Genomic DNA, 26358 nt, shown 5'->3' on the forward strand with positions numbered 1-26358 from the left:
TTTAGGAAGGGATTTTTTGACATCATGTAATCTTAAATTAGATTTAGATTCTTTTGAAAAAAGTGCGCTAGTAACTTCTCAAAGCCACGATAACGTAAGAAAAGTTAATTTTAAAGAAATTGGAATGTTGACGTCAGAACATATGGAAAATGAAATTGTTAATATAAGTGTAACGGGTAATACAGAAAACGAAAATATTAGTGCAAATGATAAAATTAATACAGAAAATGTTAATGCAGATAAGGAAATTATTGAATACAATGTTATTAACAAAAGGACATGCATAGATAAAGAAATGACTTTAGAGTTTGAAAAGAATATCATTAAAGGTACAAATGAGGAAAAGTATAGGATTGAAGAAATTAAATTAAAGGAACCCCGTAGTGAGTCTGAAACAAATATGGAAGATAACTTTGAGAGGAGAATGTTAGAAATTTTTTACATCGACAATGAAAACCCAGAACCAGAATACGTGATCGGTGAAAACATAGATTATAAAACGGCTAAGAGTTTTGATAAGCTAGTCAGGGATAGGTATGTGAATGCACAAAGACCGGATAAACCGAATATCAGATGTGAAATGAAATTAAACCTAGAAAATTGCAAACCATTTAGTTACGCACCAAGACGGTTATCATATTCTGAAAAGGAAAAACTACAGAAATTGTTAGATGAATATATAAGAGAAGAAATTATCAGACCAAGCGATTCGGAGTATGCGTCTCCAGTAGTGTTAGTGAAAAAGAAAACAGGGGACATCAGATTATGCATAGATTTCCGAAAACTGAACAAGATGATTATCAAGGACAACTATCCGTTACCATTGATCGACGATCTGTTAGACAGACTAGTCAACAAACGTGTTTTTTCCAAATTAGATCTTAAAAATGGGTATTTCCATGTATTCGTCGATAAAGAGTCAGTAAAATACACGTCTTTCATCACGCCGCTTGGTCAATACGAGTTCCTAAGAATGCCAATGGGGATCAAGAATGCATCACATGTTTTCCAAAGGTTTATAAACCGAATTTTTGAAGACATGATCAGAAAAGGGCAGGTCCTAGTATACATGGATGATATAATGATAGCCAGTGCGAATACAACCGAGCACCTACAGACTCTAGAAGAAGTTTTTGATAGGTTAGTAAGAAACAAATTAAGACTACGAATGGACAAATGCGAGTTTTTCATGTCAAGTATAAAATACCTGGGATATAAAATCACAGAAAACAAAATATGTGCTGACGATAAAGGTTTGGATGCAGTAAAAAACTTTCCAGTGCCAGGCAATGTACACGCAGTGAAAAGTTTCTTAGGTTTGTGCTCCTACTTTAGAAGATTTATAAAAGACTTTTCCATAATCGCTAAACCTATGTACGACTTGATGAAAAAAGACAAAGAATTTCAATTCGGAAAAGAGGAATTAGAATGCTTTCTCAACTTGAAGCAAATACTATTGGAAGCACCAGTATTGGCGATATATGACCCCAGAGACGATACAGAGCTTCATTGTGATGCAAGCGCATTAGGTTTTGGGGCGGTCTTATTACAAAAGAAAGCGGATAAAAAACTACACCCAATATTTTATTTTTCGAAGAGAACAAGCGAGGTTGAGTCGAAGTATCACAGTTTTGAACTCGAAACGTTAGCGATTGTGTACTCCCTGCGCAGATTTAGGATTTATGTCCAAGGAAAGAAATTTAAAATTTTAACTGACTGCAATTCTCTGACTCTTACACTAAATAAGATAGAATTAAACCCTAGGATCGCGAGATGGGCCCTTGAACTCCAAGAGTACGACTACGAGTTAGCACATAGATCAGGGAAGCAAATGCAGCACGTAGACGCGTTAAGCAGATGCACCAATATCATGGTAATAGAACCGAATAGCTTCGAGCACAACCTAGTTATTTGCCAAGCAAAAGATTTAGAACTGAAAAAAATAAAGGAAATGCTAGAAAAATCAGAGCACAAATTGTTTGAAATGAGAAACGGAGTATTATACCGAAAGTCCAATGACAAGAAAATATTGTTCTACGTTCCAAAAGAAATGGAAAATCACGTTTTATACAAATATCACGATGAATTAGGCCATGTAGGTAGAGACAAAATGTTGGACGCAATAGGCAAAAGTTATTGGTTCCCAAGTCTTAAGGATAAAGCAACCAGACATATAGAAAATTGTCTGAGATGCATAGCATTCTCACCTAAATGCGGCAAAGGCGATGGGTTTCTGAACAGTATACCGAAAGGCGATAAACCTTTCGAGTTAATCCATATCGATCACTATGGACCAATAGAAGCTGGAAGGTCTAAAAAACACATATTTGCAGTAGTAGACGGTTTTACGAAATTCGTTAGGCTATATACAACAAAAACCACAAAAACAAAAGAAGCAATAGATGCTTTAAAAGCGTACTTTAGAAGTTATAGCAGGCCGAAATGCATAATATCTGACAGAGGGAGTTGTTTCACTTCGTCTGAATTCGAATCTTTTTTGGTTGAACAAAAGGTGCAGCACGTTAAAATAGCAACGGGTTCCCCTCAGGCCAATGGGCAAGTAGAAAGAATAAACAGGAGTCTAGGGCCTATGCTGGCAAAGTTGACAGATCCAGATAAGGGGAATTACTGGGATACGGTTGTCGAAAACGTAGAGTATGCTTTAAATAATACAATTCACAGAAGTATAAAACAGTACCCCAGCATAATGTTATTTGGCATAGAACAAAGAGGAGTAGTTACAGACGAACTGAAAGAAGAGATTAAAGAGCTAAGAAATACAGAAAATCAAATAAACCTTGAAATGATAAGAAAGAATGCAGCGTTAAACCAGCAAAAAGCACAAGCATACAATGAAAGGTATTACAATAGTAAAAGAACAGGGCAAAAAGAATATAAAATAGGGGACTATGTCATGGTTAAAAATTTCGACAGTACAACGGGAATATCTCGAAAATTAATACCAAAAAACAAAGGACCATATGTAGTAGATAAAGTCCTGAAAAACAACAGATTTTTACTGAAAGATGTAGAGGGATTTCAACTTTCCCGTAACCCGTATCAGGGAGTATGGTGTGGCCAAAATATTAAGCCCTGGTTAAGAACTTGAAATAGTTGACTTTAATGTAATCATAAACTTTTGTTTTAATAATTGATATAAGATGTAAATAAAAGAAAAATGTATGTAATAGTTTGTAAAATATAAACAAAAAAAAAAATGTATAGCTCGTAAGATATGAAAAAATGTATACCACCCAAGATCAGGAGATCTTATTTTGTCAGGACGGCCGAATTGTAGCAGGCTTGCTCACTTAAGACGGTAGTACCTCTCTCTCATGTCTCAGAGAGAGAACATGCTCGTCTCTAAATGAGAGCGAAGTACGAGAGAGCGTCGAGTCAGTCTGGGTTGAACGAGCTTGCGGATCGGTCGTGCTAACGAGGATAAAACAGTATTACATTTACTTATAATAAATATATATATAAACAATTCAAACGAAACAGCCTATTACACTAGTATAATTGAACTTGTTAGATGAGTATCCCTTTTCTGATTTTATTTTCCTAACGAAATCTAAATTACTCCTGAACAACAATAGATTCAACAATAAATGGCTTCTAATAGTTTTTCTAATTTATATGTGTAAATTACACTTTTAAAACGCAAACAAAACCTGTATATTTAGTAAATATTATTTACTTACATCAGTTAAAACTCCAAGTCTTATATGTCAAATGATTTAACAAGCACTTCAGTTACCTTTTACTCTACGTTTTGACATATTCATAATCTGTTACTGGTACCCACACACCATTTAGAAACTTGTTTTAACAAAAATCATCTTAATAAGACTAAATGATCCATCTTGTTAATTAAATTTGATTTTTATAGTTGATTAAAATACCACATGAACAAAAATTACAATTATGACTCTATGATAAGTTGCATAAACTACAAAATACAATTCTAGAAGGAACCGCACCGGACTAAACGATAAAACGTGTCACTTATGATTAAAAATATAACTCAAAAAAAGTCGAAACTAGTTACAACAAAGTCATAATCATCTCATTAAGAAAAGTTGTGGCTAGGGAACCTTTTTCGGTCGATATGGAAGATCACTATGATCAGGAGACCACTATTTCAATCAGGATGAGAATTTTGAAAATGAATTGTATATAAATGATCCGAAATTTTGTAAAGTTCTGGCTGGGTTGGTATACATTTGTAACCTACAAAATGTGTTCGTATAAATTAAATACTTCTTACTCTTTCAAAGATTATTGCAAAATATTTGGCAAACTAAAGAGTAATTGCTGCTCTTAAATAAACAAAAGGAAATTTGATACAGTTAGTATTAGAAAATGCTCTTGATTTATTTTCTCTACTTAGATGCCCTTTTCACTTAGAAATCTTTGTATATTTTTAAATTATTTAAGCTCTTGAAACTCCTTCAAATATGGAGTATGTAGATAGTAGATTCTGGTATACATCTTTTGGATACATCTAAAAATTAGAATGATTGTATGAGGAAGATACACATCTGGAGTATCTGATCCCTTCATCTAATGGATATAAATTTCTTGTTGTCCTCTCAAAAAGTTACCTTTGTGCCTTACAAATGCTATAGGATATAAAGAATAACCATTTTGTCCATTTTTGACGACCTTTACTCTCAGGCTCTCTGCAATGCAAGCCTCCAGATAAGTCGCTAGGGCGACTGTCATATATAACCTTTTTGCACGAAGCAGCAGCAGCAACAGCAACATTTACTTTTAATAAATTCAACGGCAAGAGCGCAAATAATTCATAAATTTTCCCCACCACCCAAAAAACAAAAATAAAAATAAAAAAAAGAAAGAAACGCACACGAAAAAATGAATACACGAAAAAATGAATGAATTAAAATGAAAGAAAAAAAATGTTTAAAAAAAAGTCCCACCAAATGCAGTGACCGAAAAGGAGGAGCTTGCTCCCCTTTCCGGCCCCTTCCCGGCCACTCCGTGTCCTCTTATGCCCATTGTCAATCCAAAAAGAAAAAGCGAACGTGCAACATGCGTGAGTAAAATATTTGCACATTTTTAACTGAATATTAATTTATGTTATTTTCAGTTGTTGCCGCTGCTGTGGGGCAACTACAAAAAAGAAATACAAAAAAGAGTTGCTTCTTTTTTTCTTTTTTTGAGGGTAGAAACTGTGGCAATATGCTTAAAGGGTATTTTTCGTATTTTGTGATATCAAATACAAGTATTGCTATGTACATTGTCTTTACTGCAAAATGATGGATGAATGATATCAATCAAAATGAATCAGCCAAAAAGACAAAGACTATTTCAATGTTTTAAATTATTTTAAATAAAAAGCGGATAATATATTTATGTAGTTTATAACTAACCTTTATTAACAAATAGTTACCACACATTTTAGATTCATTTTCTATCCCAGCTGATGAGAGGTATTAAGGCTAAATAATTTCATATTTTTGTTAATTTTATCCTTAAACAAATTTCAAAAAATTACATAAATTGCACTTGCCGGTAAAAACATATCTTCTTGGATAAAAAAAAGGACGCATTTGGCCAATTCGCTTTCATGAACAAAAACTTCTTAAAAAAAATGTATTCAAGTCTTCAGCACTTCGAATAATAGAAAATTATGTACCTATATATCCATTCCATTCATTCCATTGTTTACAAAGAAAAAGTACGATTTCTTTACTGTGTTATTTTTAGTGTCTGTTTTTATATAATTAATAGCCAAAAATCAATTCCAAACAACAAATTCATTGCAAACCCTTAATTACCTTATGTTTATATAGATATCCCTTATAGTTCCCGTATAGTTGGAAAATCAGGCCTGAATCATAGAGCAATCAATATGCGACTATGGAAAAATAGAAAACATTTCCATTTCCATTGATCGTTTTGTATTTGCCAGCAACAGCAGCTGTTGACATATATACAAATGCATATTGCAATGGTCAAGCGCAAGTTGTCGATTGCAAAGGAGGTTTCCCTATTCCCCCTCGCTCCTCTCATTGGTTCACTGTCTCTGTTGCAGGCTTTATTTATGCATTTAAATGCATACAAGAGAAGCTGACAATGGGAATAGTAGTCCGTAGCCAGTGAGATTTTAAATTTCTCATGCCTAAAAATCTAGACAAGAATGCTGGCGGAGGGAAATAAAAATCTCACTTGAAATGCCTCTCGTAAAATCCAACAAATTGAAATAGCTTGCATTTTGTGTTTTTTCTTATTCCATGAAGGCAACTGTACCTAAGCTCCAGTCTAGATGGCAAGGGAAGAGGCAAAACGGCGCAGGATACAGACACATGCACAATTCCGAAAAGGCAGACACAGACATTGCATACTTTTCGGCTGACTGCCAAAAATGTAACAGGCAACGCTTCACTGAGCATACACATAGATGGATGGTTGGTAGAAGGAGGCAAGACCTTCATAGTTTTGCATTGACACGCGCGTGCAGGCAAATAAAATCATGACTGAAAGACCCCCAGTAGACCATGCTCGTTCCCTTCAGGCAGACAGGAAGAAGCGTCTGTTAAAGCTTCCTCTAACCATACAAAATCATCATCATTATGCCCTTTAGCCGCAACTCTCTCTCGATATCTACACACTTTTTGTTCAACATTTTTAAATCCTTGAACTTGACAGGCTTGCTTGAGGTCCAGCCCACACACACACACACACACTCACACTCAAAAAGAGATAGAGCCACTTGACTTTTGATATTTTGTTGGTCGGTAACAAAAACTCCAGAAGTCGAAGGCCACTTTATTCTGGTCTTGGACTTGGACTTGTATGCCAAGCTCTTGTTTTCTTGTTTCCATTTTTTTTTCTCTCTCTCTCTCTTTTTCTTTGTTTTTGGACTTGGGCCAAGAATATTATTTTATTATGCCAAAAGAAGTTATGTTGTCGTTTTTGCTGTTTGTTCTTTCAGCACTGGGATTAAAATATTCTTTAGTTGAGACCTCAGCCCCTCCTACATTTCGGTTGTGTCATGTCGGCCAGCATTGAAAAGTAGCCACACAGTTTTTGGTAGTATTGTTTTTTTTTTTTGTTCTCTCCCCCTTTCACATATTTTTTGCATATACTGAAGATAAATCTTTGCCTTGTTACATCTAAATAGGTTGAGCGGAAATTGATTTGGGTTTCAATCATAATATTTTAGCACACATGCAGATAAAGAGGATCTCAAGACTTATGGATTTATTCAAAAGACTGTAAAATTAGACCATTAAAAATGAAAATCAACTTGATCTGAATATTTCGCTTGAGTAAACTTTCGATTTTAGAAATTTCAAATATAACTAAAACAATGATGCAGGGGCAGATTTGTTGCTAAATAATGTAATTAGCAATACACGAAATTCTGAATATTAAACATTTTTTATTGATATTTTTCCAGTTAGGAATAGTTAAAAAATGGTTTTCCAGCCTATTGCATACTTAAAGGCACTTAATCCATAGTTTTTTATTGCCAGATTATCGGGATGCTCATAGTTTTTGGCATTTTGAATACTATTGAGTTTAAGTGAAACACAATTTCGCTAAATAATATGGTGCTTAATCTGATGCTGACTGACATGTTCATTACTTATTCATAGTCTCTTTCTGCACTTACAGATTTCTCACACATATATAAATTATATTTCTGCTTCTTTTCCTCTTTTTGGTTTCTTTCATTCTTTTCATTTCTCATTTCCGTTTGCTTCGCTTGAGAAGCACAAAGATTTGCATTGCGATTATGCCTGGACAGGCATTAACAATCTCTTTTTTCCTTTTTTTTTTTATTTTTTGATTTCATCTTTTGCCTTCTTTAAATAATTTTTAATAAACAGTTGGAAACACAACGGAGATGATGCTCGGAGTCATGTTAATGACATGGCCAAAAGGCGCGCACACAGAAGGTGATAAAGAGAGGGTGGCGAGAGGATGGAGAGTGAGGGGAGAAACAGAAACAGAAGATGGTTGGATGAGGGTAAATGAAAAATGGCATAAATGCAAGGCAACTTCTCGCCATGGAATGCTCTGGTATGGGCAACGTAAATGCTGGTCGTGTGGGCGTGGCATGTGGTGACCATGCATTACCGCAAATGAATGGCATTTACAGCAGCGATGAAAAACAACTGACCACAACAAAGACTTTTGCTTCATTATGCACAAACACGGCAATGATTGTAACAGTGTACAAGATGGAGAAGACGAACAAAAAAATAAATAAAAAAGATAAGTGAAGAATCAGCGGGTGGATAAGTCAAGTCGTCCAAGCAGGATTTAACTCATAGAGATGACAATTTGATTACTAAAAGTTCTCTCAACATTCAAGCGTGAATCACGACACATCGCTAAGTGGCCCAAGTCCTGTTGCAGCTCCTGCTGCTGCTGCCGGTGATGATGCGCCATGCACCTCCACAAACCACAATACCATGAGTCGTCCTCATCCTGCAACTACTCTACCATTCGCTAGGTGACTCTCGCAGCATCGCATATTTCAGTTGTCATTTTTGCCGTTTTGTCAGTTTCTACCCTTAAGCCCGCCTCCGCCTTTTACCTCGTGTGGCGCTTGGGCATTTCCGCTGGCGGGCAACTGCCACAAACAATTTTGACATTTGCTCTCTGCTCTACTATTGTTTTCTCCTGATGCTCGCTCCGGACAGGATGTGTGCAAGGATATTGTGAAATCAACGTAATGGCGGTACATTAACATGCATGCGTCATAAAGAGAGAGTAAAATACATCTTCAAGTATCTCAAATGACAAATCAAAATAACAGAGGAAAATTAAAATATACAAATTGTTAGTCAAAGTCACAAACGTCACTATAAAGTTTATGTTATTACAATAATTGCTAAAAAGAATTCCATTTTTGCCAATTAAAATATCTTTTATTAATTCACTTTGCTACTTTTTTTGACAGCCAAAGAGCCAATGTCAAAAGTTAATTTTCAAGCTTCTAATTATTTTCACGTTAAATTTATAATCAATGCAAAATTGAAGACAAATTTTCTTATCCACAAAATTTTAATCAAAAACAGAATGTTACGTTCTGTCTTTTATTTCAATTATCGAATTATAAATATTTGATTTTCTTAAAATTCCCATTGTCAATTACAGGCAACTTTCGGTTTTCATTTTCCTCTTTGTGTTGGTTTCTTTTTTGCCTTCCAGCTACATTTCACATTTAAAATGAAACATAATAAAACAAACTAAAAGAGAACAAAAAACGAAAAAAAAAAAACGTTTCAATTGAAATTTTACAAACCGCTCGCACTTACATGACCTTAAGCCAACTTTAAAAGGACAACAACAAGAATAAAATTTTGTGAAAATTTCATAAACCAAAACTCAAACACAGGCGCAAAACCCGCCATAAAAGTTAACTTAAAATGTAGGTAACCAAAATGCTTCGGGGTAAAGTGGAGTGAACAGGTGTGGGTCCTTTTTTTTTGTAGGTGTATTGCGGCAGAGGTAACTGGACAATCAGAACAAAAAAATATTAAATACTTATATAGGAAACGACTCCAAAGTACCGTGTAGTAATTAATGGAAATTTTATTTCATTTATATAATTAAATCAATCATCATCAATAACAAACTAGTTTCGTATAGACATCTAGTCATTCTGCGTCTCTAAATTTATTAAGCTCTTAAAATTAATCTTATTAGCCACCAATATCTATAATCTAACTATTTAAAATTCGTCATAATCTTGTCTGTCACATTCATTAATTCATTTAGATACGAGGTATATTGAAAAAGTTACCACAGAAATTTTACAGAGTTGTGGGTCCTGTTCGTGTTTTTTTTTCTGGGAGTTGGGCTGAATTCAGTAACTTATTTGATTTTTGCTTGAGTTATTACACAACTGGCAAAGTCAAAGAGCCTGCGGCCTATAAATTCAATTAAAATAACATTTTTCAACAGAAATTCCTCAGCTTACCTGCGATAATACACAAGAAAATAAACCAAAAAGAACTACAGCTCAAATAACAAATTGCAAACGTTAAGAACTTTTGCAGATAATACATATATATCCTGTTGATATACAGTTATAATATGTATTATAATATGTATTATAACGATGCTCAAGGGACCGGACAATTCGCTGTAACCGGAATTAAAGAAAAAAAAAACATTTTTTATTTTATTTAATAAAACAAATTTAGTACAGTATTAACTAATTTAAACAGGCTGAAGTCAATACAAAGTATATAAAATTAAAAAAATTTGTTGACTGACCAATTATAAAATAAACTCTGAAAGTATATAAAAGAAGCTGATTGAAGATTAAGGCTTAACAAGATTAAGTCTTAACAAGCCAAAGGCTACATAACCAAAGTTCTGTGGGAAAAAAGAATTTTATTTTCTCCAAGGGATGGAAAGCATAAATAGATATTAACCAAATTTCGCTTTCATTTTTCTTCAAAAGTTTTGACGAAGAATCGTCTAGACTCTAGGCGTAAAGTTAAAATATGAATTTAATTTTGAATTGTATTCTTCAAGTTCTTGGATTTGCTTTAGCCGAAAGATAAGTAAGTAACGACTAGGAAAAATTATTTGGAAAAGTACGACTAGTTATGGTATTAAAAGCAGGCGATGTAAGTAGATAACCCTTTCCTTTACTGGACTCTTGGGACTCCCCTTAAAACAACCTTCTCGAAATATACCTACATATGTACATTTCAACTTTTTTGAATCAAGTTTCAATGAAAATAATGTCTGATTAAAGCTGATTCCCATCGAAATGTTGTCAAAGTTTCTATCCCATCTCTATTCCTTTCCAAAATTTGTTGTGCATATATAAAAAAAACATGTTGATATAAGATCTTTAGTGATATTTTGGATTTTTTTTTTACACGGCGGCACGTCTCATTTGTGGCAACACACTGGCGCACGTTGCGAAACGCACTGTTTGTGGTAGGAAGTTTAAATGGCGGCAGCGCCAAAACGTAAAGGTGACTTAGGTAAGTCCATTCAAAGTGTTGTTTGGGTTATATTTTTGCAATGGTGTACATTTTGTAGTGACTGCAAGTTCATCGCAAGATCTTGTCACCGATCAGAATTCGGGTCGCCGACAAGAGCAAAAGGTTTATACATTCAATAGTGAACGCCCAAGCGGCAAAAACGGGTCGCCAAAAGTTGAGGACAAGACTAAACCACAGAAAACTATACTGGAGGAGCATGGCATTATATTGGGCAAAGTGATCGGTACGGGTAACTATGCCAAAGTCAAAATCGGTTTCTCTGAAGAGTATGGCAAACGAGTGGCAGTGAAAATCATTTCAAAGGTTAAAGCCCCATCCGAGTATACGCAAAAGTTTTTGCCTCGCGAAATCGAGGCGGTCAAAGGATTGCATCATGAGAATTTGATAACCTTCTATCAGAGCATAGAGACTAGTCATAGGTGGGTTTCTAAGAAGTGAAGAGAAGAGTCTCAACTTAATTGATTTCATCATTCTTCCTTAGAGTCTACTTGATCATGCAACTGGCTGAGAATGGCACACTTCTGGATTATGTGCGTGATAAGAAATTTCTGGATGAACCTCAGTCGCGTAATCTATTTAAGCAACTGATTAGCGCTGTGGAATATATACACAGTAAGGGTGTCGTTCATCGTGATATTAAGTGTGAGAATCTGCTTTTGGATGAAAACTGGAGTTTGAAATTGATTGATTTCGGTTTTGCACGCAAGGATACCCGTACAACGGATAATCAAGTGGTTCTCTCGAAAACCTTTTGCGGTAGCTATGCCTACGCCAGTCCAGAGATTCTAAAAGGTAAGACAGGCCAACACTCATCCAATTCTATTAATTCATTGACCCTTTGGTGTCACATTTTAGGCGTTGCCTATGATCCTTTTATGTCTGACATTTGGGCCTGTGGCGTTGTCTGCTATGCCATGGTCTTTGGTCGACTACCCTACGATGGCTCCAATGTGCACATTTTGCTGAAGCGAATCAATCAATCTCTGGTATTCCCCAAATCGCCAACCGCTTCGAGTGAATGTAAGCACATGATAATGCATATATTGGCTCCAGTTAAAATCAGATATAATGTACCACAAGTCAAGGATGATCCTTGGTATAATTTGAGGTAATCTAGATGAATATCAAATGATGATGCTGCCGTGAAAAAAAAATTATAGAAATCAAAATTTACACAAAAATCAACTAAAAAATTATATACATTTAATAAACTTTGGGATCACTTTAAACAGAAAATTCTATTTTTATTTGGGTTGAATTAAATGATGTTAAGATTTAATCTAACCAACTCTTGAAATTTGTAATATATCATAGATTTCAATTGAATTGAACCTTAGGAATTAATCTAACCAATTGTATAAACTATGTATATAGAGGGCATTGTATTTACTGGTTCTTGTTGGTTTTTTAAGCTTTGCTTACTTGGAAACTGTGACTAAATTATTAAAAAATTTACAAAGTTAAATTGTAGAGCAACCTGGTAAAAACCGTTTCTGTTTGCCTAATAAGTCATTTTGGATGTTAGTGTCTCCTTTCATATATGTACATAAAAATATAATATGAAGATTTAAATACTTAAAAAGCTCAAATTTCGACCACGGAAAGGAACTTAAAAGGGTCATAGAAAATCATTTTATTGATTCATTTCAAATTATTAGTTTTTAAAATTTGATCTCTTTTTAGTTACTTCAGGAACGTTTCTTCAAAACGATTCAAATGCTGGTCTTGGTATTTTTTTAAAACTTAATGTTTCTTATAAAGATAGGCTTTATAAGAAAATCTTTACCTAACTCTTAACTTCGTTATTTTTATGTGAAATTTAAAAGAAAACCGATAATAATTAGGTTTAAAAGACAAACCGGGATGGATTGAATAAAAAGTAAAGATTGCTGCCCCGCAGTTGCAGTTGATACATTTTTCATAAAAAACAACTCAATTTATGAATGAATGGAATTGATATATTATAAAAAACAAAACTTTGAAGAAATTTAAATTGAATGACTTCTCAAAAAAAAGCAGCTGCCCTTCCCTGCCTATTCCTATGCACTTGCATGACTGAGAAATTTCTTAATATCTTATATAAAAATATTTATATACTTTGTTAGTTAATTGAAATGCATGAATTTGCTTTGTGGACTTTATAGAAGCCTTAATCCAGCCCCTGTTAATATTAATTTTAAATATTTAATTTTTACAAATGTTGAGAATTTTGGTTAATTATAGCAACTTAGAAAACCATAAACAAAACTGTTTCACAATTGAGACTCGATAAAAAGTTATTTCAGCTGAGATATTAGATAATATTGGAAATTAAGTGTACAAATGTATTCGAATTTTTAGTTTCCTCGAATTCGTGTTCCTGAACTAGTCATCAACCCATTGGGACGAACCAGATCTCTAAACGTTCCGCCTGGGTTGGCAGCACCCCTTCGAGAAGGGTTGCCTAGACAACCATCAACTGTCAAAACAGAAAGTAAAATAAAGTAAAATAAAAACCAATTTAGAATTAAACAAGTGCACAAAGAGAGAAGAGCAAGAGAAAAGTAAAACATATAAATAATAATTTTAGAGTTCAAACACTTTAAATGTGTTAATTCCATTTGACTTTGATGGCGGAAGTGCATATTATTGGACAAATATTGAAAGCTGTCGATTTCGCAGAACCTCATTTGTACTGCAAGTGGAGTGTGCAGAGCGGTAAAGAATTCAAATTCTAAACGAACAAAAAATTTTGATGAAAATGCTTAAATAATTTTCACCTAACTTTCGCTTAGGCAACGCTTGGCGCTTGGTTCAGGGCGAGGTGCAAGGACAAACTCACGTATCGTCACATCGTTTGGAGAATAGTTCAGATTTTGCCCAGCCCCTGGACATACATCTCAGTACGGCGGCAGTTCAAGGCTGGCCGAGATTATTGGTGGAAGTGTTTGCAGTTAATATTCTGCAGCAAAGTTGGCCCGTGGGTTACGGTTTTGCCCACATACCAGCATCGCCGGGAGGACACCGTTTGGAAATAAACACCTGGAAAGTGGCACCTTGCGGCTGGTGGGAGAGTGTTCGCGAACGTTTTGGCGGCGGTGGAGCGGCTCTAAGTAAAACCGATTTGCTATACTCGGGTGTAGAACGGTAAGCGTGCATAACTTACAGTGACGATTCACTAAAGGAAACTACTGACATGAATATTTCGGATTTTGCTAGCACATAACCCGATATTTGGGACTATTATCGTGACTCTTAGCTTAGGAGTTTAAAAACCGTTTCCATGTTCTAAAGGGGGAATTTTGTGGCAGTGGTTTATTATTTTTTGCTCTTTTGGAACTTCAATATATGTATTTTAGAATATTTTCTGGACACTTAAAGCAAATATCTTCAGTAATCTGAAACTTTAAACTCGTTTTTCACAAAACAATTTCTTTATCTAATCGGTAACAATAATTTCTCAAAAACTTTTGTACCGATTGCCTTTCAAATATCCCTTTTTAATTCTTTATTAATGCTATATGTATATATTCCCGTTCATTAAATTCTGTATTTTAAGTTGGTTGGGCAGCCTTAAATGATGATCATTTGCTATTATGAATAGCTTAACAATCATAAAAGCCTAAAAAATTATTTGAATTTATAATTCACTTACTCAATTTAAGCAATTGATCGCTGATTTTGATTGAGATATCGCCGCCGTTCTCTAACGTTTTAAAGCGATGAATCTCCGCCGAAAATGTATTTCGGGATATTTTATTAATATTGCGGAATTCAAAACCATTTAGTTATTAACTCTCTCTTAAAAGTATGCAATAGACTTTACCCGATCCCCGAACTCTAGGGTCTAGACCCATTAAAATAGTTAGAAAATCCCAAGGCGATCATTTGAATGATATTATTAGAAGAAAGAATGACCTTTCGGTCAAAATTTTATTATTACATTTCCAAATGCACAAATTAAGCTATAACTCAAACTAATACCATTTTTTTAATAATTAGTCATTTTTTAATATTGGTCTAAATTTGGTTTTCTTATATTTTATTTCAGTTACAAGCTACAAACACGTAGTTCGGGCAAAATTATAGTTGATCTTAATTTGATTTTTCGCAAATTTGAAGATTATGGAGTGGAATTTAAATAGTTTAACCAAAATGTGGAATTTAATAATGGTTTTGCTTATTGGACTACGGGCAAGTCCTATATATATGATAAAAATTGGCATCTCCCATAATTATAATACGACAATATCGACAACTACTCCAAATCCAAATGCTTTAGCGAGTGTCACCACAGATAGCATTGGAAACACCATGGATCTAAGTAGTCCAAGTCCTCAAACTGAAATTGCAAGTACACCGAGTCAAACATTTCCACCCCGAAGACAGCCAAGGGCGACAAGTACTACAACAACAACAACATCTACAACGACTACCACACCAGCTCCTCTTCCCACTGCTGATACCCAGACAAGGGGAAATGCCACAGAGTCATCTAATGCTCCATCTGGAAAGCAAACGCCCTCCTATCTCTATTATTGTTCGTGTGATCTTCGTGAAGGCATTTGCGATCTAAATTGTTGTTGTGATCGCGATTGTCCATCTGAAATTCTGGTCGTCTTCAATTGTTTGGGCTTAGAGGCTCCTGCAGAATTGCAAACGAGACTGGAAGACTTTCAATATACTCATGGACTGCCCACATGTCAGTTGCACGATGGCTGGTTATGTGTCTTTCGCAGTAATACCAAACCCGTCAAAATGCAGGTAAGTTAAAGCAAAGTTCTTTCGATATAACCCTTCATCAAAAAATACTCTTTCTTTTAGCCAATCTTTCGCGATTTTGATTCATCAAAGTATAGAAAGTGGCCTGACTTATTGGAGGCATACGAAACGGATAATGTGCCCTCAACTCAGTCGCATTACAAGTTGGGACAAGCTCTGCAATTGTGGCATCCCGAGAGTAAAGAGTCAAGTGTCTTTATGCTTCCCACTAGCTATGAGACTGCCCATTGCCATATAAGACAAGCCATTAGACATCTTCAGCCCACTGAGAACAACTGCCTCATGAATGACATTAACCAATTGCAAGAGAATCTTGCACTAATTTTGAATATCACGAGTAATTATCAAGTGCTAGGTAAACCCAGAGATATAGAGGAAACAGAAGTGGAGGGTATTAATATGCAAATTTGTCAGCTATGGCAAAGTGTTAACCTCACCAGAAAACTCGCATGTTTTGACCAAGCAAATGATACGCAACTAGATATGATAGTCGATAAAATAGAATTGGAATTTTTACACAATTATACAAATATTTTGGGAGTTAAACTTTTACTAAGAGAAGCCCCAACCAGGCAAACGGAAAGTGAAGAATTGTGGCTGCACTACAAAGTCAGTTTTAAGTCGGTTAATGAGACTGCCAGCAAACCCATCTCAGGTCCATTGGGTTATCTTACAGGAAAACCAGTAATATCCTCTCAACTTTTGCCCAAAAACGATAGCTCCGATGTGCCCCAAATACTAAGCTATTTCGAATTGAATGCCGTTAAACAGGATTACCATTGGTTGCCACTGTTCCATCGCCAGGTCGGCACTCGTAATTGCCAACGTAATCTTGATGAAAGTCAGGCACTTCGTTTCGGCATCAATGTGGCTCAACAATGTCAACTCACCCAATTGGATGCCCCTCAACTCCAGGAGAATGCCAATCACACGCAATATTGTGAAAATCTTCAGTCGGAGATTTGGCACAAATTATTGCCACATAATTGCTCAAGCTTGGACAAAGTCCAGCAAATATTCATCTCCCAATTGGGTAGACCTCAGGTGGACAAATGGTTGCCCCTCAAATTGAATTATGGCAAAGATTTGCATAATCTACCACCCGTGCAGGGATACTTTGATGAAATTCAACAAAGTCTTAGCTGCCGAAATATATTTCTTAGTGTACGCTACGAATTTCATCTGGAACAGCTAACTCTCCTCGATGGCATGGCTCCGCATCAACAGGTCCTGCAACATGCCAGAATTGTGTTGGGTCAAAGACATGATCTGGAATTTGATGGCAGTGAACAGCAGATTGAGTTGCCGTTGGCCGTATCAGTTATGTTCTATAAGGTGAGAGATCGTTCAGTCAATAGTGGTCAACAAATTGTTCATTATGAATACTATTTGTTTACTCTAATTATTTGTCTGGTCATATTAAAGTAAATTAATTTTTAATAAAAGAAATGTTTAAATAAATTAAATAGAAAACGTGACTTTCTAATACACTGACCAAGGGCTTCCGAAAATGTGGACAATTGTTTCTCTTTTACTCTGTTGTAGAAGGTTATGCCACTTAAACGAAAAAATTTATAATGATGGTCCTCTAAGCACATACATTTTTAGCTGGCTTTTCAACATTTGTTTAAAATTTTGATTCTAAAGCTATTTTATCTAAAGAATTTTTGCCTCTTTGCCTAATTTTAGAAAAGAAACTACGAACTAAATGTAGAAATCGAAACTACTAGTTTTTTAGTATTGCGACTTTTACACATTTTTCAATACTTACCAAACAAATTTCAATTGATTCGAGATGTCTAAATAATCTTTAAGGAAAACTAATTTTTGTCTTTAGCAATGAAACAACAAATATTTTTAGTACTCGTATTTACCAGCAAAAGAAATCCACAGATGTTTTAATTTTAAGTAATTTTCCAAGATAGCAGCTCGTACTCGTTTTCAGCCCTTGTAATTCACAACTTGTTAAAGCATACTTCTTTACACTCCCATAAAGGCTCCCGATATCCTTTCAAACAAGAGGGAAAACAAAGTTCTTTTACTTTTTCCTATATTATTTGTGTCTGTTTTTCTCCACCCACAACACAAAAAAATATAAAATAAAAAACCTACACTAACCATTATGACAGTTAGAAAATAAAAATAAAATAAGAATAATTTGTAAATAAAAGAATTTAAAAATGGTCGACAAAATCGAAATGATGGTGGCTTCTAGCAATGCATCTCTTAGCTCGAATGAAGAAGCTAAGGCAAAGAGCAAGTCTGTGTGCATACTGCCTCCCCGTCCGGGCACAGCAGTGATGACCTACCAGGAATTGCATATACCACGGGAACAATTGACGGCCGCCTTCTATCCCATACAGGAGGCCCAACGTTGGCTAACTTTGGTGGGGAAAAACGGTAAAGGTCATCGCTTTCCCTTGCCAACAATATTGCCAAAAGTGATACAGACCCGTTTTGTGCCCAAGCGACATTTGCCCAAGGATGTGGAAGTGGATCGCCGTCGACGGCAATATCAGAAGATAAATCTCACCGAGGAACTGGAAAAGGCTGGTCTCACCGATGATGTGCTACAACCCACCGAGGAGCAATACAATGTAATGTCCGAATTTGCCTTTCCCCACAAGTTTCCCTTGAGCTTCTTCGATGATAGTAACTTCGATATAAATTCACCGGAAGCCTGGTTTGAACTCGGCATAGTGGGCGACACACATTATCCATTGCCAGCCCGTGCCTATTTGCCCTACAATCTGAGTTTATTAAGTTGCCAATGGGTTTTGGCAGCTGTCACTTCCTATAACAACGACACAGGTCTCTGGACCTTGCATTCACTGGAAGACGATTGCATATACGAGGTGCCAAAATTGCAATTTATGTTCTTGGCCGAAGATCCTCACAAGTATATCAAACGTCTGCGGGCGGCTGTCAATGAAAGGCATAAGGGAGAGCAACTTATGTTGATGGAATTGATTGTAGATTGCGTCCTGCACGAGGACATTGAATCAACTAATTTCTACAACTTCAAACCAGTCGAGGATATACTGCAGGCATCTAAGGTATCCGAACAATGCAAAAGACGTCTTCGTTCTGAAGTTAATTTGGTATTCGAACGCCTAATGGCTTTATATGAACTGGAACAGTTTATTATCAAAATGCCCAAAGAGTTTCCACAATTTCGTAATATTAATCTTAAAGAATTTGTGGCTCAATCATTTCGTGTGGAATTCTCAGAGCAGGAGAGACAAAGAATCAAAGCACTTCGTTTGGCCATCGAGAAGAAACGTTATGCCTATCTCAAGGCCACATTATACTATTGCATTGGAGGCATTGAGGCAATGATGGGTGTAGCCATTGAATGTCAATATATTGAGACCCTTTCCATTTTCACCTGTAGTTTCAGTAAGCCATTGGCCTTATCCGATTTCCTGCAATCTCAGGAAGCACATAGTGATAATACGGCTACGTTTCTGAAGGTCTATTGGCCACAGCAAATAACCACAGTGATCACTGTGACTCTAAGGGCATTGGGCAAGGGTTGGCTGGATATTAGTTTCAACAATTGGACTGTCTATGAGATGTGCAAAATATCAAGATTTATATTACAAGTTAAATTTCGCATGCAAGAGTCTATGGAGGTTTTGTTGGAGTCATCTTTGAATAATTTTGCGCATTTTGTTTGTGATCCTTGCCTACAATTCTTGAACCTGAAACCGCATTATAAATGGACAAGTGATTTTATTGAAACCGAATTTCCATTTCCCAAACCCGTTTTCGCCATGACCCTGAGCATAAGTGATGATCGTAAAGTTTTCTACTCCACCGATCCGGATGAGTTTCTGCCCTCTTTGGTGGACATTTTCAAAAGGGGTCTGGAAAAGAGCGCGGGGGTGCGTTGCATAGATTCCGATGTAATGACTGGGATGAAATTTGCCCCGAATTTATATCTTTTAACGGTGGAGCTAATTGAGGATCGATATTTGGAACAAGATGCTTTAATACGAAAATGTTACACAAAGTCTGTAATACCACTGAGAGCTTATGCTAAGCTCTATGAGAGATTCATTGACTTCTATCTCTTGCCAGTGAATCAATATATGACAGATTATGTTACAACGCGTAAACCCTCATCCCAGGTCAAAGCCGACATACTGGAACATAAGCGACAAAAGGAAGAACTACGAGAAATTCTCCCGGCGTATATAACCATCGGTCCGTTTTACATTAATGTGGATACAACGAAACAAATTATGATTAAAAAACATATTGAAATCATACGACGTATTTTCGAATACTATGTGGATCGTATGTACGAGACAAATGATGCAATACTCGATCGTTGTATTGAGGTCCATCGCAAAATTGCCGAACGTCCAACCAGTATTGAACATTTGTACGAGATTCGTGATTATGCCCTAACAGTGCCCGAAATTGTCGAACAATTACGGGCTGATATACAGATCATGTGGTTGGAATATGATCTTTTGGATAGTTTCTTCTATAATCTAAGTGATCATCAATTTGCCATGAAATGGAATGCCTTTGCCTGGCCCCATCAGATCACAGTGCGTTTATCCACCCTCAAGGAAGAGCAGAAAATTGATATTGAAGAGTTTCTGCGACAACATGCCAGCGAGTGTCAGGCCTTTGAGGAGCGTCTGGAATCCCTTAACGATGAAGTTCAGGCCTTCTCCTTGGTCTTCAAGGCGGATCGTGCCCAAGAGACCTCAGTGGATGTGAAGAAAACGTTTGCCCTGATTAAGGAACTAGAGAAACTCGGACAAACACTGCAATTTCGCCAGGAATTGTTTGAGCTGGAACCGTTGTCTACAGAATTTCTGGAAAGTATTGTGGCTAGCTTTTCGCCATACAAACTCCTTTGGTATGCCTGCGCGAATTTCCAAAAATTGGAGGAGGCCACTCTGGGTAATCCGATAGCTCAAGTCGATTTGGATGATGTCTGGGCGCATCTGATGGAATATCGCAACGATCTGGTTGAATCGGTAAACAACTTCAGTGAAAAACCCGAAATAATGGATGTGGCTAACATTTTTATTGGCAAAATCGATGAATTTATTCCTGTTTACAATAGTGTCAAAGATTTGCGCAATGAAAATTGGATGTATTTGCATTGGGTCGAACTTAGCCAGTTAGTTGGTCAGGATATTAAGTATACTGTGTCAATGAACTATCAGTATTTGGTACGTAAAGGCATTTTGGATCATCTACCGGAAGTGCATGATATATCTGTGAGGGCCAATGAAGAGGCTGAGGAAATACGAAGAGCTATTGAAGAGGAGGAAAAAAATAAACAAGCCGAATTGGATGCCTTGCTATTACGAAAACAATTGCGCAAATGTCGCAGAGATATTCTTTAAATTACATTCACCACTTTGAGATGCAGTAATTCTCAATTTGAACAATAAAGAAATTACACACTTATTTGAAGAGATTCTATTATTATGACTAGGTTTTAAGCTTTAACTTATTTTATTGGTTTAAATTTTGACTGTTACATTTCTATTTGACTTGGCTCTGCAGCACCAGGTTGAGAGTAGTCCTGAAATGCTTCAAAAAGTCAAAGCTCCCCCTTCCTAAATTTGTTTATGATTCGTAGTGCTAAGGGCTAAGTCAAAAGTTCTAAGGGCTTATTCGAAAGTGCTAAGGGCTAAGTCGAATTTATCGATAGTGGCTCGACTCGATAGACCCGGTGAAAATCATCGATTGTGTAGTCGATGAAACTCCCAGCTCTAATACGCTCGTACCGTGGTGAATTTATTTTGTTATGCCGGGTGTCGTTTAAATGGAAGAATGTAAATAAATAAATAATTATGTACTACTTCTTCATTTAATACAAATTCTTTAACCAAACTTTAGCAACGGCAACCAATCACAGTATAAGCATGGATGAAGATCCATCGGCTTCATCACTGCTCAATCAGAATTTAAGCATCAACAGCAGCATGGATATGTCCATTTCCATGTTTCAAGCGCCGGCAAAGGAAACTACTGGCTCTGAACAAGAATCCCTGGCACTATCAAGTCTCAGTTTCAGTCTGACAGATGCAGAGCGTCTTAAACTAAAAAACTATCCAAACTCGGCACTAAATCGTCCGTCTTCTCGCAGTGTTCTAAAAGAAATGTCGCTGAATGAGCTTGAAAAGAGCAGCAGCAGCCGCCAAGAGAACGATACCACCATGGAGGACGAGTCAACTATGGAAGAGAGCTCGCAAGTTATCAGCATCGATGACACCATAGATGTGGCACCAAACAATACCACTGAGAAGGAATATGAGAATAATGCGACTCTAGAGCCTGAAATCGATCCGGATGAACAGATGTTGCCATTGGTATTGGAATATTTTAGGAACGATATTATCGAATTGGGTCGGCGATGCTGGACCTCATCCGCATACGAACAGCACTATACCAAAGGATGCTTTTGGTCACCCGATGGCACTTGTCTGCTGGTGCCCATCCATCGGGATGGCATGCATGTAATGGAATTGCCCACAGATCTATATGGAGCAGCAAGTGTAACGTCTAAGCGTAATCTAAGTAAAATGCATTCGGCTGTCCACATACCAGAGGGGGGAACAGTTTATGATTGCGTTTGGTATCCTCAAATGAATAGTCAACAACCAGAAACATGCTGGTAAAAGAAACTTTGATAAGAAGGACCTTTAATTGCATCCATTAATGGCAACTTTCTTTCTCAGTTGGCTAGCGACACGTCAGCATGAGCCCATTAATATGTGGGACGCCTTCGATGGCAGTCTACGCTGCAGCTACATGGGCTACGATGAGGTGGACGAGGTGGTCGCAGCTATTTCTTTGGCCTTCTCCCAGGATGCAGAGAAAATTTATGCAGGCTATAAGCGATCCATTAAAATCTTTGATACCAACAGGTTTGAGGAATCACTTACCCTATTCTTGCTTACCCTCTAAGGCTTGTTCAATTTTAGACCTGGTCGCACTTACGATAATTATCCAGTGAAGTTTTCCATATCCTCCATTGCCCAGACCACCGAGCATCGAAATACTCTAACCTGTGGCAATTGGCATGGTTATATACAGCATTTTGATCTACGCTGCGGACCGAAGCAGGGTCCTCTCTTCACTTTGGGTGGCCACAAGGCTGGTGTTACTCAACTAAAGTATGCTCCCGGCAGTTCTGGTGATTGGTATTTGTTCAGCGGTGCCCGCAAGTGTCCCAAATTGCTACACTGGGATATGAGGAACTATAATAAACCCTTGAGGGAATTTAAACGTCAAGTTGATACAAATCAACGCATTCAATTTGATTTGAATGAGCAACACTCATGGTTGGCTAGTGGAGATACACGTGGAGTTCTTAATCTCTGGCATCTATCGGATGAGAAGAGTGAGAAGCGATCCATGTCCTTGCCTTTGCATGACGATTGCCTCAATGGCATTGGTTTTCATCCCCATTTACCCATTCTGGCAACAAGTTCAGGCCAATATCATTTCCTTGACACTGAAAGTCGTGATAATGAAACCCTCTTAAATGCAACGGCTAATGGCAACGAGTTGAAAGAAGAGCATAATCCAACCCCTCAGGTTGTGGATTATGAGAATGCTGTACTATTGCTATGGTGCGGGCCATCTCAGGAATAACAAGTTCAAGGCTCTTACATTATTGTTTTTGTTTGAATATTTTAAAACTAGTTGATAAGTGTACAAAAACCATTAATTAGTTGTTTAACCAACTTTTTATAACAAATACCTCCTAGAATTAATGAATACTTTCCATTGAACAACTGGCTTTTTCTATATTTTTGTAAATTTGATGCCCCCTTGTTGCTTATTGCGTCTCTTCTCCAAGAAAAGGACACATAGAGGCACCAATGCAGGGACAACACGCGGCCTGTAGCAATTCTATTTTGAACTTTTCAAATCACTCACAGATTTCATAAACAAACTACTATATTCATTGTGTAAATATATAGAAATAATAGTTTCGTATTTCTTGTAATAATTCAACTTTAATATTCGTCTATAACAGACTATTCTAACAGCAAAAGAAAATATGAGTTTTGCAACTTGTCTTCAAGCTGATTGAGTTACACATTCTCAAAGTTAAGGATTTTGAAAAATTGTTTTACACTAAACTAAATATTTAATAAAATTTCATAGTTTTCTCAAGCCAATTTTTTTGGTGGCGACGTTTTGACCGTTTTTTATGAATTTTTAACTTCGCTTTAGGTTTAAAATGCTATCAAAGCATGGAAAATTAGTTTTCGTGACAAAATATTAGCTTTGAATTTAAAAAATCGCCCAAAAATGAACAGAGATTTTTGTGAATTTATTTTAAAATTTCAACTGTATTTTAACCAATTTCTAATCGATTTTCAAATGTTATAAATGTATTTGATACCAGTTTAGCATATTTTTAAAAATGACATCACCAAATATAGAAAAATTATTCATGATTATTATTTCGAAAATTGGTCAATATTATTTAGTTAATAAGAAAATAAACACATGAATTTTAAAAGTAGGTCAAAAACTAACAGAATTCCAGACTCGGAAAATGATTTTTGGATTGGCGCGATAAAGTATTTCTTTAAAATTCTGTACGAAGAAACATTTCCTCTGATAAAATATGGTTTTTGGATACTTTAATATGCTTAATGGGAATGCTGGGCCACTTAATAAACTTCAAAGCTCTAAATTCATTTGACAGCTTAAAAAACACATAATTCCTGGGGAACCGAAAACAATCAACAGTTCACACATCACAAAATGTGATCAAAATCAGTGTTTCAAAATACAAAATGTAATAAACATTTCCTTTAATGTACATTAAGAAATAAGTTTTAAATGGAACGCTATTAAGAGAACTGTGAGCTTACTTTAGCAATTTGGAACATAATTTGATAGTGGCAAAACAAGATTAAAGATCACAAAGAATAGGTTTTTAAATTATAATAATACAAAAGTCTTTATTCTGGAAACAATGTTAGTATTTTCTTTTCATTTACTTATGGAATCTCTTAAGACAATCATCTGCAAGAAGAAAATTATAAAAAATTATTTAAATGTTTGTTTATTTCTAAGTTATTTGCCACCTTACCCCTAGAACCGCTTGAGGAACTCCTCGGCACAGGTTCGGGCTCTTGCATTTACGGCCAGTTTCATTTCGCTAATCTCCTTATCGATCTCCTCCATAAAACTGATGACAAAATCCACCAGCTTATGTTTGTACATTTGTTCGGTATGGAAATTCGTTATCAAAAAGCTAATATCATAGCCCTCGATGGGTTTCCGACGCAATATAATGAAAGATTCCGCCCGCCGCATCATGAAACGGGTGAACTTGTGGCACAGAATCTTTTCAATTTCATCTGCCTGCTTGACAGCAATGCTGACACGGACAGAATTGATTGATGGTTCAATAAGCACTTTCTCTCTTTCATTCCTGGAGACCACTATGGGAGTGAGGACCAATTCCTTGCTTGAGCAGATCTCTACTTCGGGTTTGTTGTGTCGTTCCACTACCTAAGAAATGGAAATGAAACGCAATGAATCACAATCTTAATAAGATAAAAGAAACACAATTGTTGATAGTGCGTACGTTATCGGCATTTGTTTTTCGAGTTGGGCCAAATGTGTAACCTGTTTACATTTCGTACTCACTTGAGAGGGAAAGTCCTGCAGGCATAAGGCAGCTGTCAGGGAATGACGTACAGCTGTTAAATATGGTTTAAGTGTAGCTGCCATTATTTATAAAAGCAGTTTAATTGTATTTATAATGCACTTTTTACTTAATATGATTCACATTCACGCCCACACCTAAAGCGAGAGTTATCGTTAAATAATCGAGAAACAGGTCTGGCAACGCCACTTCATATTTATCGATAGGTGAAAAAATATTTTCACCAGGTGGCGCTTATTATGAAATTCTAAACCAGAGGACCGATGCTAATTACGACCGCGCCAACATTTGTATACCCTTGCATATTTTTATACCCTTGCAAAAAGGGTATATTAATTTTGGTCAAAAGTGTGCAACGCATAGAAGGAAGCATCTCCGACCATATAAAGTATATATATTCTTGATCAGCACGACGAGACGAGTTCAAATAGCCATGTCCGTCCGTCCGTCCGTCCGTCCGTCCGTCCGTCCGTCCGTCCGTCTGGATCAACGTAAACTCCTCCTAGACCGTAAGAGCTACAGAGCTGAAATTTTGCATGTAGGCTTGTATATACTGCAGGCATTGTATATCTCGGATTCAGCCGGATCGGATCACTATATCATATAGCTCCCATACAAATGGCAAAGTCACGGACAGTGACTTTTCTTAATAACTTCGTTATTTTCTGAGCGATTGTCGTGAAATTGAATATTGGTGAGTTAATTACACATATAAACGACTGTGCCAAATTTGATCAAGATCGGGTGACTATATCATATAGCTCCCATAGGAACGATCTTTCGAAAACAGTGACTTTGGTGAATAACTTCGTTACTTTTGACGCGATTGCTTTCAAATTAAACATTTGTTAGTTTAATATATCTGTTAATGACTGTGCCAAATTTGATAAGGATCGGGTAACTATATCATATAGC

At 36.3% G+C, this 26358-nt stretch overlaps 6 protein-coding genes and 1 long non-coding RNA gene across 7 annotated transcripts; 5 read left to right on the plus strand and 2 right to left on the minus strand.

The window, feature by feature from the left end:
* Nucleotides 1-10745: 10745 nt before the first annotated feature.
* On the plus strand, nt 10746-12242 carry LOC6642603 (testis-specific serine/threonine-protein kinase 4). The gene is made up of 4 exons (XM_002065277.4): nt 10746-10985; nt 11044-11425; nt 11488-11798; nt 11862-12242. The coding sequence occupies exons 1-4, from the start codon at nt 10952-10954 to the stop codon at nt 12116-12118; spliced, it is 984 nt and encodes a 327-aa protein (XP_002065313.1). The 5' UTR covers nt 10746-10951; the 3' UTR covers nt 12119-12242.
* A 1238-nt stretch (nt 12243-13480) lies between these two features.
* Nucleotides 13481-15138, plus strand: LOC6642604 (B9 domain-containing protein 2). Its single transcript, XM_002065278.4, has 3 exons — nt 13481-13703; nt 13781-14132; nt 15037-15138. The coding sequence occupies exons 1-3, from the start codon at nt 13616-13618 to the stop codon at nt 15128-15130; spliced, it is 534 nt and encodes a 177-aa protein (XP_002065314.2). The 5' UTR covers nt 13481-13615; the 3' UTR covers nt 15131-15138.
* On the plus strand, nt 15138-17222 carry LOC6642605 (tectonic). The gene is made up of 2 exons (XM_002065279.3): nt 15138-15749; nt 15810-17222. The coding sequence occupies exons 1-2, from the start codon at nt 15141-15143 to the stop codon at nt 17193-17195; spliced, it is 1995 nt and encodes a 664-aa protein (XP_002065315.1). The 5' UTR covers nt 15138-15140; the 3' UTR covers nt 17196-17222.
* On the minus strand, nt 16298-17514 carry LOC124460241. The gene is made up of 2 exons (XR_006954172.1): nt 17263-17514; nt 16298-17095 (listed from the first exon to the last, which is right to left on the minus strand). It is a non-coding gene; the product is annotated as an uncharacterized LOC124460241 (long non-coding RNA).
* A 405-nt stretch (nt 17515-17919) lies between these two features.
* On the plus strand, nt 17920-21212 carry LOC6642792 (dynein axonemal heavy chain 1). The gene has a single exon (XM_002065280.3). The coding sequence runs from the start codon at nt 17948-17950 to the stop codon at nt 21140-21142; it is 3195 nt and encodes a 1064-aa protein (XP_002065316.3). The 5' UTR covers nt 17920-17947; the 3' UTR covers nt 21143-21212.
* A 296-nt stretch (nt 21213-21508) lies between these two features.
* Nucleotides 21509-23542, plus strand: LOC6642793 (telomerase Cajal body protein 1 homolog). Its single transcript, XM_002065281.4, has 4 exons — nt 21509-21577; nt 21642-22419; nt 22484-22672; nt 22730-23542. The coding sequence occupies exons 1-4, from the start codon at nt 21568-21570 to the stop codon at nt 23400-23402; spliced, it is 1650 nt and encodes a 549-aa protein (XP_002065317.2). The 5' UTR covers nt 21509-21567; the 3' UTR covers nt 23403-23542.
* Nucleotides 23543-24702: 1160 nt separating this feature from the next.
* Nucleotides 24703-25602, minus strand: LOC6642794 (actin-related protein 2/3 complex subunit 4). The gene is made up of 3 exons (XM_002065282.4): nt 25425-25602; nt 24862-25286; nt 24703-24794 (listed from the first exon to the last, which is right to left on the minus strand). Exons 1-2 carry the CDS (start codon nt 25506-25508, stop codon nt 24864-24866), a joined length of 507 nt encoding a protein of 168 aa, XP_002065318.1. The 5' UTR covers nt 25509-25602; the 3' UTR covers nt 24703-24794; nt 24862-24863.
* Nucleotides 25603-26358: the final 756 nt, after the last annotated feature.

The sequence above is a fragment of the Drosophila willistoni genome, assembly GCF_018902025.1.
Source record: "Drosophila willistoni isolate 14030-0811.24 chromosome 2R unlocalized genomic scaffold, UCI_dwil_1.1 Seg167, whole genome shotgun sequence".
In the NCBI taxonomy this organism is placed as follows: domain Eukaryota; kingdom Metazoa; phylum Arthropoda; class Insecta; order Diptera; family Drosophilidae; genus Drosophila; species Drosophila willistoni.